Raw genomic sequence first — 12,369 nt, 5'->3', positions numbered from 1 at the left:
GCAGAGGAACACTGTGCTGACATTCCTAGACTGTCGATTCGTTCCCCATCAGTGTCCACACCCTGGCCATATCAGCACTTCCCAGTCAGCTGTGCTCTGGGCGCCTCACACCGACACCACACACGGACTCAAGAGGAAGGAGGGTCATTCCACACAATTTCTTTCCTTCCTGTAGCTGGGCCCTAGGAGGGCCCTGGTTTCTCCGACCTTGTGGTCAGAGCTGGCACTGGCATATGAACATTTAGAAAATGTGGTCGAGCTCAAATACTGTTTTTTTTTTATTTCAGAAGCAGGGGAGACAGGATTAACAGCCAAATTTTGAACACAGGGGAGAACGAGTCATCTGGAAAATAGCAGACTTGTAATCACAGGCCCTTCCATCCTCATGAGCAAGAACAGATTGTATGTTAAGGAACATGTTAGATTTAATTCTATAGTAAATGAGTGTTTATTATTTTCATAACTTTTAAAAAAGTTTCCATCTTTAAACCACTCTGAATCTCAACAGTCAAAACTCACCTCGGCTTTACTCAGGTGGCATCATATTCCCATGTAAACTCAGCCCTGCACAGGAGGAGGCAGACGACCCACCAGTTTCTAGTTCTCTTCCTGAGATGTCCCTTGATTAGAGGGACAAGTCAGGAAAACAAAAACCAGGCCCTTCTCTTGAACTGCTCTGGAACATTCACCATAACAAAGGGTTTGCATGCTGTCTCTCTCCTTCCCTCCTTGCCTGTTCTTACCCCCCCCCCTCTCTCTCTCTCACACACACACACACACACACACACACACACACACACACACACACACACACACACACACACCAGTGAAGTTGACATGACTCATAGCAACCCAGACTACAACTCTGCTCCATGGGGTTTTTACTGGCTGATTTTTAAAAGACAGATCCCCAGGACTTTCTTCCTTGTGGGTTCAAGTCCCCAGTTTTCGGTTAGCAGCAGAGAGCTTAGCCAATTGTACTGCCCAGGAGCTCCACCTTACACGGGGCCATCTGTAAATACTTGATGAATTGAATATAGCAAGAGATGTGGAAGATGCCACAGTTACATTTCTTTTCTCACGATTCCCATTTTCAGTGACCACCCAGGGGTTCTCCATCTTAACTTGTGGGCACTGAACACGTTCTAATTCCACTCAAGGGGCATCATTAGTATGTCTCCAAGGCCCCAGCTTTACCTATCTAGTGGATGTTTCTTCCCTACTCTGAATGTGACTGTCAGAAAGATGACAACATGGAAGCCAGCCACTGGCCCTTCTCACAGTGGGGCTTTTAGGAATATCCCACTGTAAGCAAGCTGTAACAAGCAGAAATGAGTGAAGTCTGACCCTTAAAGGGAAATCTACCCCAGCATTTTACATCTTCACATCAAGCTATACAATCTTCCCTTCCAGGAAGATAGGGGCAAAGCCCACTCCAAATCCTCATCTGAAATAGAAGCTTCCCCACCTATGATTAAAACAAGCACATTTTGGTGCTAGCTCCAACCCCTGTGTAGGGACGGAAGGTTCCAGAATCCAGAGAGATCAAAACGCCAGGGAGACAGATTTGGCAGGGGTTGGGTTCCCATTCCTCGTGAACCCTTGGTCTGTGGGACTGCCCAGTCACAGGCCCAGGGGAGCCAAGCACTCCTCCTGCACCCCTACGAGTAGTTTTCACTCCCTGTGCACGTTTTATGGTTGACAGCTGCAAACCCGATGCACACTTCTTGTGCCCAAATGAATGGCCTCCAGAAGATTGCTACCCTGCACTCTCACTGGCCAGCTGCGGCAGAGGAAGAAGTCCTGACTTTTCGGGATCATGGCATCAGCGCCTAGTTGGGGCACTGATCAATCTACGCCGATCACAACACCCAACTTTGTATTACACCTAAGTGGAAGGTGAGCAGCACACCTGGGTCCTGATAAGAAGAATGCGCACTCTTGGGCACCAATACTGCCCCCTACCTCCCCATCCCAGCCTCCCATAGACTTGAAGGAAACGGTAGGTTCCTACCAAAAAAGCCATGAGGTTCCGACTGTCGCCTCTCACTGCTCCGGTTGGGGTCCTTGTGTTTCTTGTTGCCCCTGAGACTCCCAAAGCGCTTCATGAGTAGCTGTGGCTGGGAGAGCAGCCCCAGGGACACACAGCAGAAGCAGAAGGACCAGCGCCAGCCCTGGATGGCAGGGGCCCACAGGGATGCAGCATGGGCCAGGCAGGTGCAGGGACCCAGGTGGATAGGTGGCCACAGCTCACCAAGCCTCTGCAGGGCAGCTTGCCTCCGGTGGTAGCCAGCAGTCTCCAAGTCCTTCCCGAGGGCCTCCACCTCACTCAGGAGGGGGGCAGGTTACACGCCAGGGCCTGCAGCCACAACACACACAGGAAAACTCAACAGCAGTCGGTCTGGCTGGCCTGTGAGAGGCCACCAGCACTGCTGCAGCCCCAGCGGGCTCTCAGCTCGGGCCAGGCAACAGACTATCCACTGCTCTTGTCCTTAAGTAGGCAAAACGCTCCCGGAAGCACACTCAGAACTCCTCTGTGGATTTGTTTGTGTAGTTAAGGTCAGCTAGTCACTGATAAGTGCCAGGTTTGTTTTTTTTTTAATTTGATTCCCACCCCCCTCACCTAAACATTAAAACGGAGGAAAGACTAAATAGGCAAAGGAAGTACCAGCCTCTTGGAGTGGACTATCATGTGCAGACTGGCATGAGGTCTCTTTTCAAAGACTGTAAAAGGAAACCACTCGGCACAGGCAATCCTTGGCAACAATTGGCTAGCGCACATTCCCATTATGACATGACATCACCCAACTATTTTGATTCGTGTGTTCCAGGGCTCTGTGGGGTCAGAAGATTCTGGCTGCTGCTTGGTCGACAGAAGCAGCGGGTCTCTGGGCTGGAAACCACAGGATCGGTTTCGTTCGGCTCTCTGCTCCACAAAAGCAGCTGGTTATTCTGTAAGGAGGGGCACCAGTTCCTAGAATGCCCCCTGCAAAGGTGAGTGCTGGGCCTGCTCAGAATCACCTGCTCAGAGGGGGGGAGGGGGAGAGGCTGGAGATTATCCAGCCCCGCCCCCACAGTCATAGCTGGGGACCCTGAGGTTTAGGTGTGAGAGGCGATTTGCTAATGGCATAATCAGGACTAGAATTCTGATCTCTGTTCCAAATCTAACTCTCCACGCCTCCCCCACTATCTAGTAAAACAAAACCAACCATTCAACTTTTAGTCTGGTGCTGTTTTGCATCTGACAAAACCAACCAACCAGTCGTCAACAACAACAAAACAAATTTGGTAAGTATCGTGTGAAAAAAAAAACAAAACTATTTTTCACTGATACCTTCTCAAGATGAACAAGGACTTACTTCTCGGCTATTAACTGGCTTTATGACCTTTGAAAGTCGCTTTCCCTTCCTGGGCCTCTGCTTCCCCAACTGCTAAACAAGACTAGACTAAGACACTTCGGATTTAGCCTAGTTTCTACACTCTGACATTCCAACGATAGTGGAATCTGGGTAGCTCCTTCCCCACATCGACAGATCATACTCACTAAACACCCCCCAAGTCTAGTGTCTGGATTCTCCTGGCCGCCCAGGGCAGTGAGGTAATTTTAAAACTGCCGTGTGCGTCTTCAATCTGTGAGTTGTCTGCAGCAAAGCAGAGTCAATGGCTGGGAGAGGAAGAGGAGGAGGAAAACACCCCCACCAGCAACTTTCCAGGAGGGCCTGGACGTTAGCTCAATGGGAATTCAGTCCAGCCCTCGCATGATCAAGTGTCCCTTGCTGCTCAAGCTTACCATCATCCCTCCTTCATGTCCCAGCAATGTCACGATCATTATTGTCACTCGCTCGTGCATCGTGAAGTCTTGCTGAGATAAAGAAGCATCTGGCTTTCTTTTTTTAAGGCAAGAGCCCCCCAAGTGGGAGCAACAGGTGGGGAAGGAATGAAGTAGATTCCCTGATCTGGACTCTTTGAGAAGAGGGGGGGGCAATGAGTCATACCCAATGAGAGGATGCCCTGGAATCTTGGCTCGGGCCCAAATTTGTGATCCCCATTGGGCCCATAGCTGTCTTCTGGCCATGGCCGAGGACCTACCTGAGGCCCCATGTGCTCTGATCTCCTCCCTCCCAGGTACTGCTCTGGCTGGTTCTAACCCTCAGTCTCCGTATCTCTCATTGGATCCTTTCCTGTTCCATCTGCCCATGTGTCTCCTAGGGATGTCAGACAAAAGCAAGTCACTAATAACACAACACATTTGTGTCTCACACGTCTGGAGGCTAGGCATCCCAGATCCAGTGTAAGCCGGGCTGATTCCTTCTGAGTGCTCCCAGGGAGAAGCTGTCCTGGCTTCTCTCTCAGCAGCTGGTGATGGTCAATGACCTCAGGTGCTCTTGGCTTGTAGACGCACCACTCTACTGTCTGTCTCCATCACAAGGGGTTCTTCTTGTGCATTTGCATCTCTTCCCCTCTCATGTAAGACCCTGTTCAGATGGTAGGAGAGTTTTCCCCACAGGGGACGCCAGAAGTTGAAATGGACTTTACGGTCATGGGTGGTACTGGTCTGCTCCAGTAGGAGGTCAGCTTAACGGATACTATCTTCAAAGACTTTCTCAGCTTCTCTTGTGCCATTTTGCGTGACAGGTTACCTGGCACTGTTAGATATGACAGGGAAAGGAAACAGTCTAAGGCAGCAGTTCTCAACCTGTGGGTCGCGACCCCTTTGGGAGTCAAATGACCCTTTCACAGGGGTCGCCCGATTCATAACAGTAGCAAAATTACAGTGATGAAGTAGCAACAAAAATAATTTTATGGTTGGGGGGGTCACCCAAATATGAGGAACTGAAGAAAGGGTGGCAACATTAGGAAAGTTGAGAATCACTGGTCTAAGGCCTGGCCAAGTCCTGAGAAGTTGTCCGGGGCTGTCCTCCCATTGGCCCATGTAAGCCTCTGCACTGACCGAGGGGCTCTGGTTTCTGTTCTCTGCGTGCTCTTTGCGTTTTCTATACTCCCTGGGTCCAATGACCCTGCTTGTTCTCACTTTGGTGTCCTCCGTGTCCATTGTCCTGTGAGGAAATCCTGTGAAATGTTCAGTACCTGATTCAGATGTTGCCTCCCCAATATGGCCTCCAACCTACCCCTCCCAGCCCGTGTCACTCCCTCCTTCAGGGAGGAGGACCCTGACCTCCTGTGAGACATTTTGGGACTCCTGCTACATTTCAGGGGGCTTCAAAAAGTTCAAAGACCCACCACACCAAGGCATGATGCTGGGGGCATGCAACAGAGCAGCAAGGGGAGCAGAGCTATGAAGTCCCCAGGGAACACCAAAAATAGACTGTGGGGACAGGGTGTGGTACCCCATTAGACTCAACTGGAAAACCCTCCTAAAAGACAACTAATAGACCTTGAGCTATTTATAGGCTTTTAATTTTTTTGTCATTGCCTTTTTGTGGTTGTTGTAGCTATTGTTGGATTTTCTATTGTTGCTTTTTGTGCTCGGTTTTGTGTTTGTGCATATTGTTGTCTTTGCATGTCGATCTGGAAGGGATAGGTGGGATAAACAAGCCAGAAGAGAGAACAACAGGACAACAATTCTGGGGGGACATGGGATAGGGAGAGGCAGGGGAAAGAAAGTGGGTGTTAACAAACCCAGGGACAAGGGAATAATAAGTGGCCAAAAATCAATGGTGAAGGTGTAGGAGGTCTGGTAGGGCTTGATCAAGGGCAATGTAATGGAGAGAAATTACTGAAACCCAAATGAAGGCTGAACATGATAACAGGACAAGAGGAAAGTAAAAGGAAATTGAGGAAAGAACTAGGAGACAAGGGATTTATGGGAATCTAAATACAGGCATGTTCATCTGTATATATATTTATATATGACAATGGGGAAATAGATCTATGTACATATATTTATAGGTTTAGTATTAAGGAAGCAGATGGACATTGGGGCCTCTACTCAAGTACTCCCTCAATGAAAGAACACTTTGTTCTAATAATCCGGCACTCTGAGACGCTCACCTTCCTGGCATGATCGAAGACAAAGCAGGTGCATAAGCAAATGTGTTGAAGAAAACTGATGGTGCCTACCTATCAAAAAATATAGCATCTGGAGTCTAAAAGGCTTGAAGGTAAACAAGTGGCCATCTAGCTGAGAAACAACAAAGCCCCCATGGAAGAAGCACACCAGGCTGTGTGATCATAAGGTATCAATGGGATCAGGTATCAGGCATCAAAGACCCAGAGCAAAATATCATAATGTGAATGGGGGGTGGGTGGGATGTGGAGTGGAGGCCCAAAGCCAATCTGTAAGCAATTGGACATCTCCTTACAGAAGGGTCGTGGGGAGAAGATGGACCAATCAGGGTGCAGCATAGCACCAATGAAACATACAGCTTTCCTCTGTTCTTTAATGCTTCCTCCCCCCAGCTATCATGACCTTAATTCTACCTTACAAATCTGGCTAGATCAGAGCATGTTCATGGGTGCAGATAAGAGCTGGAAACATAGGGAATCCAGGACAGATAAACTCCTATGGACCAATATTGAGAGTAGCCATAGCAGGAGGGTAAGGAGAAGGTGGGGGTGGAAAGGGGGAACTGATCACAATGACTTACTTATAACCCCCCTCCTGGGGAGTGGACAACAGACAAGGGGTAAAGGGAGACATTGGACAGTACAAGACATAAAAAAATAATAATTTATAAGTTATGAAGGGAGGGAGTGGGAGGGGGAAAATGAAGAACTGATACCAAGGGCTCAAGTAGAAAGAAAATGCTTTGAAAACGATGATGGCAACATATGTACAAATATGCTTGACACAGTGGATGTAAGTATGGATTGTGATAAGAGTTTTACAAGCCCCCAATAAAATAATTTAAAAGAAAAAAAATAAGATCAAAGAAAATATGTGAGAAATCTTATTGAGATATAATGGAATTTTCCCATGACTTTTTGAAGCCCCATTGTGAGTTCAGTTATCATTTGCCACTGGGAAGACAGAGAACGCCCTTCCCCCATGTTTACAGATAGGGGGCAGAGCAGACCCTACCTGCTAATTCCATCCTCTCAAGGAAATCGAGCCCCTACTTTTCTCCCATCTTTCTAGTCCAGTTATCATTTACTGCACATGTTCTCTGGTGCTCTGATAGTCTATTCACCTTGGAAACCAGTCCCTTTATTAAAAAATACTCCAATGATCCCAAATTTAGTACCATCTCTTCCTGATGGAACTGAGTGATGAAAGTAATATTTTTAGCAAGGATACATGAAGAGGTGGGCAAAATTGGGCTTGGCCTCAAAAGACATTTAAGATATAAATATAGGCATGTACAAATGTAAATATATTAATATACAATGATAGGGATATAGGCCTATGTACATCTACTTATATGTTAAGTATTAAGGTAGCAAACAGATATTGGGCCTCTACCCAAGTACTCCCTCAATGCCAGAACGCTTTGTTCTAATAACCTGGCATTCTGTGATGCTCACCTTCCCAACATGTTTGCGGAAGACAAAAATGGATGCATAAGCAAACGTGGTGAAGAAAGCTGATGGTGCCCAGCTATCAAAAGATAGCATCTGGGGTCTTAAAGGCTTGAAGATAAACAAGCGGCCATCTAGCTCAGAAGCAACAAAGCCCACATGGAAGAAACACACCAGCCTGTGTGATCATGAGGTGTTGACGGGATCAGGTAAGAAGCATCAGAAGCCCCCAAACAAACAATCATATTGATGCAAATGGGGTGGGGGGAAGGCAGGGGGTTGGGGAGTGGAGACCCAAAGAGAGTGGTTCTCAACCTTCCTAGCGCTGTGACTCTTTCATAAAGTTCCTCATGTGGTGGAGACTGCCAACCATAAAATTATTTTCATTGCTACTTCATCACTGTAAATTTTACTTCTGTTATGAATCATCATGTAAATATCTGATAGGCAGGATGTATTATCATTGCTACAAATTGAACATAATTAAAGCATAGTGATCCATCACAAAACAATATGTAATTATAAATTGTGAAATATTTATTTCTAATAACAAATGAAATTTTGTCTTGGAGCATGGTGTAGCATGGGTAATAGTCTTCATGCCGGGTACTTGTATGTGAACGTATCTGCATGTGGACCTACCTGGAGACAGATAGAGGAGCAGTCTCTCGGTTTCTGAGACCATCGGAAATATGTGTTTTCCAATGGTCTTGGGCGACCCTTGAGAAAGGGTCGTTCGACAACCCAAAGGGGTCTCGACCCACAGGCTGAGAACTGCTGCCCAAAGACAATTGGATATCCTCTCACCAAAGGATCACAAGGAAAGGATGAATCAGCCAGGATGTAGTATAACACTGACAAAACACAACATTGCTCTAGTTCTTTAATGCTTCCCCCCACGCATTATCATGACCCCAGTTCCACCTTACAAACACAGCTAAACTGGAGCACGTACACTGGTACAGATAGGAGCTCTTGACACACAGAATCCAGGACAGATACCCCCCCCCATAGGAATAGTTATGGTAATAGTGATACCATGAAGGTAGGGGGAAGGTGGGGGCTAAAGGGGAGAAAGGAGAACTAATCTCAAGGGTCAACGTATAACATCCCCACCCCTGGGGGATGAACAATAGAAATGTGGGTGAAGGGAGACAGCGGATGGTGTATGATATGAAAATACTAATTTATCAAAGGTTCACGGGGGTTGGAGGGGAGGAGGGAGGGAAAAAAAGAGGAGCTGATAACAAAGGCTCAAATTAGAAAATGTTTTCAAAGTGATGATGGCAACAGATGTACAAATGTGCTTGATACAATGGATGTATGGATTGTATAAGAGCTGTAAGAGCCCCCAATAAAACGATTTATAAAAGAAACAAACAAGCTTGGACTTGCCCTCAAGGAATTTTCAAACTAATTAGAGAAACAAAGGTTAACTGCGAAATGATACAAAGCATACAGGAAGTAACGGAATCTTTGATGACTGGTCACAGGGTTAGGATGGCAGTAGTGTGACCAGCGCCGAAGAAGGAAACTTGCTTGAGTAAATGGTGTAAGGACCACATCTGACCACCAGCCCAAGGATGATGGCCACAGGGTCAGACGCACCCCAATCTCCATCATTATTTACCTTATTCTGACACCAATAATCCCTCCATGGCACTCTGCCTCTTTGCTGGATTTTGATAACTCCATACGATAGCCACGCAGAACTCACAGACAATATTTATGATTCCAAGGGCTTATTAGAGAAGTTAACAATTTGCCATTAACACAATCCTTTCCTCCACAGCACTTCTAGAACAACAGCTCTGACTTTGTCTGGTCCTCAGTCTCTCAGTCATGCTCTCTCTTGGACTTCTGCCTTGCAAATGGTATAAAGCTCAGTCAGCGCTAGAAAATACGCAAAGGGAAATCCACTCTCAAGCCAGTCGCCTGCCTGAAGGCTCTCAGATTTGCTTATTTCACAGGCTCTGCTTCCTGGTCTCAACACTGCTTCTCTGCTCGGTCTCACGGTCTCTGTGCTGTGGCCTCTGGTACGTCTGCTTGCCTCTGCCACATCAGGCTGGGGTCTTGTACCTGCGTCACTAGTGGCTCTTTTTTCTCAACAGTCATGGGGTTGCTGTTCTTGTTTCAGAGATGGCTCACTTTTAGACCCAGATGAATGGCAAAACTGACCAATCCCCGAATTGAAGCCTTCCACCCCTTATTTGCAGGCTCTTGTCCAGTCAATTGATGGTGGTTACAAGGGCTATGGAAAAAGAGCCTAGCAGGTAATTTTACATCACTGCCGACCTGATGGGTTGAAGGGTTTGAGAAAGAGAGAAGAGGCTAGACCAATCTAAGGCATATTGAGGAACCAAATTTTCAGAACAAGTCACACAATCCCTTCAACTAGGCTCTCCAGAATGCCAGATTACCTCTGTTCTGACATACAGGAACCTGAACTATCTGTGATAAAACTCTGAAAAAGAATAAGTAGGTACTTTTGGAAGTTTCATGTTAATTGTTTTTTCTTAAAGAAAATTCAATTCCATTTCTAGTAGAAATTGTAAGGTTCTCTTGTTTTAAAAATAAAATAGCAAAATCTCTTTAGGGAAGGCCCCTTAACTAAAGGAGACAAGAGCATTTTCACCAAAGCCGGTGTAATATCCTTATACTGCACTGCATGACACGATTTCAGGAAATAAATATTTCATCATTTAGTGCCTGAAAGAAAACGAAATTATATTTGTGTAGAAAACAAACAGCATCGTAGGCCTGCCTAGCAGCGTTTTACTTTGGTGCATGGGGTCCCTCACTCAACAAGGCATTATTAAGCCTCTATCAGATGCACAGGGCAATTGTTGATTGCAAGGATTAGGTGCTAAGAAAACATGCAAGACATTCTTGTGCTCTGAGAACATATTTTAATTAGGAAAACAAGAACCACCATTCATCCAATGCTGACCATAGGCCAATTGAGTCCTGGTCATCTCACGATGGTTAGCGTCTTTTATACTTGACACAGCCTTGGATGGCAAGTGTTACTCAAGCTACCTCAAGACAAACTCCGAATCACACAGAACAGCTAGTAAGCTGGGAGAATGTGGACTTGATCCCTCATTTGTCTGGGTCTAAAGTTCACCTCTTTCCCCTGGAACATCCTCTGTACACAATGCCCTGAACAATCCCATAACTGTAAGGCAAGAAGCTGAGCACACCATGGGTGGCAATCATTTCTTTTGTAAGAATTAATACGAAACCAATTCCAAGGCGTTTGAGATTGAAAAAATCCCCACAAACTCTTACAAGATGCTAGTCTGCTCCATTCCTCCCGCCTTCCTCGAGAAATATGCCCTCAAGTCTCCAGGCTCGGAGTCTCTGCAGTGTCCCCTAGAACTCACGCAAGTTCGAGCAGGTGTCTCCCTCAGTGGTGGGTGAAGTTCAGTTCAGTACAAAGTCTAAAGTCCAGGCAGGGGTGAAGCAGATGCTGGGTCAGAGGATGCGCTCCGCTGCTGACTCTTGCCGGTGATGAGCTCACACCTTCTGCTCCTCAGTGGGCTCATTTTATACACAGCAGGCTCGCATTGCAGGGAATCCTCCTCCCAATTACTCACAGATGAATCCTATCAGCATCTCCCCCACCTTCTTACCAAATCATTGCAGGGAAAGGTCATTTGGTGGGAGTTACATGGTGCAATCAAATTTCACCCAAATGTAAGAATCGATTTTCTGCCCGTGAAGTGTATCGTGTTTATGTACATATGACCTACGGCCTCTGGGAAGATGTTTCCAGTAAGCTTGGGGTTCCTACTTATCTTAATTAGTCAAGTGCTTCCCCCAGGCTGCTCCAGAAACAGCTTTCTTTTCCTCCTAGCTGTAACATGTAACTCCGTACGTCCACTATAAGTTACAGCAACCACCATAGCCAAGAAACAAAGAGCATGGTCCACCACACCATCCACTAAGGCCTGGTCTGAATCTCATCTGATTCCTGTTTGTTAGCAGCTAAGTTTCTCTTAAAAAAAAAAAAAAAGGACGACAGCCACGAATGTATGAAATCTACAATTACAATGTATCACTTAAGAGATCATGGCTGGAAGGGCCATAGTCATGGTGTATAACCTACCATGTTTTGACTCCCATAGAAGTCTCTAAAGACCACTGTGGGCTGGATCAACTGAGAAGGAAAGCTTCTACCTACCTTTTGACTTTGAAGTTTTGATCTTTAGGCAAGGAAATTCAAAGGCAAAAGAGAAAAGAGCCACATGTAAAAGTCTTTAAATTAAACACAATAGTCCATTTTGCACCTCTCTTGGACAAGTTTGGTGCCCCTGACAAGCTGCCTCCAGGAATGGGCTATGCCATGCTTCGGAAACAAAGCGTACCTGCCAGCTCCACTTGAGTATGTTCTTAAGTCTGTGGGCATTGGAGTGGAGAAAACCCTATTGTTTTCTCTGCCTGTAAGGCCAGAATTAATGGCAGTTATTGAACTCTGGCCTCCACACTCTCTGAATCTGCTCAGTAGCAAACACCATACCTTTGAAGAGGGCAGCAAGGCTACACCATTTAAAGCAAAAGAAAGGAAAGAGCTAACTGGATAAGCAAGGTCACTGTTCTATGATGTTGGGGGAAAAGATGGGGCAGAGTTTGACTGGATCAGACCCCTCAAAGTTTTTAGCTTAGTCCTAGAGCCCTGTGATGTGTGGTTTATGTGTTGAGCTATTAACTGGAAGGTCGGCAGTCCAAACCCACCAACTACTTCTCGGGAGAAAGATGAGGATTTCTACTCTTGTAAAGAGCTACAGTCTCAGAACCCCACTGGGGCTGTTCTACTCTGTTCGCTGACAGAGTTGACACAATGGCAATGAGTTGAGGGAGAGCTATGTTCCGGTCTCTATCCAAGAG

At 46.3% G+C, this 12,369-nt stretch overlaps 1 protein-coding gene across 4 annotated transcripts in view; it reads right to left on the bottom strand.

Annotated features, from left to right (window-relative positions):
* Window positions 1-12,369, bottom strand: part of PRKAG2 (protein kinase AMP-activated non-catalytic subunit gamma 2) — a 305,092-nt gene that overhangs the window by 151,954 nt on the left and 140,769 nt on the right. Inside the window, exon 1 of one of the 4 annotated variants that reach the window (XM_075550214.1) lies at window positions 2,015-2,123. The exons of the other annotated variants lie outside the window; for them this stretch is intronic. Within the exon in view, the coding sequence (XP_075406329.1) occupies window positions 2,015-2,108 (94 nt within the window). The 5' untranslated portion in view covers window positions 2,109-2,123. Of the gene's footprint in view, window positions 1-2,014; window positions 2,124-12,369 lie in introns of those variants that run through there. 4 annotated transcript variants of the gene reach the window in all.

The sequence above is a fragment of the Tenrec ecaudatus genome, chromosome 5 (assembly GCF_050624435.1).
Source record: "Tenrec ecaudatus isolate mTenEca1 chromosome 5, mTenEca1.hap1, whole genome shotgun sequence".
Lineage (NCBI taxonomy): Eukaryota > Metazoa > Chordata > Mammalia > Afrosoricida > Tenrecidae > Tenrec > Tenrec ecaudatus.
The sequence above is the reverse complement of the archived record's forward strand: the minus strand, read 5'-3'. Positions and strand labels throughout refer to the sequence as shown.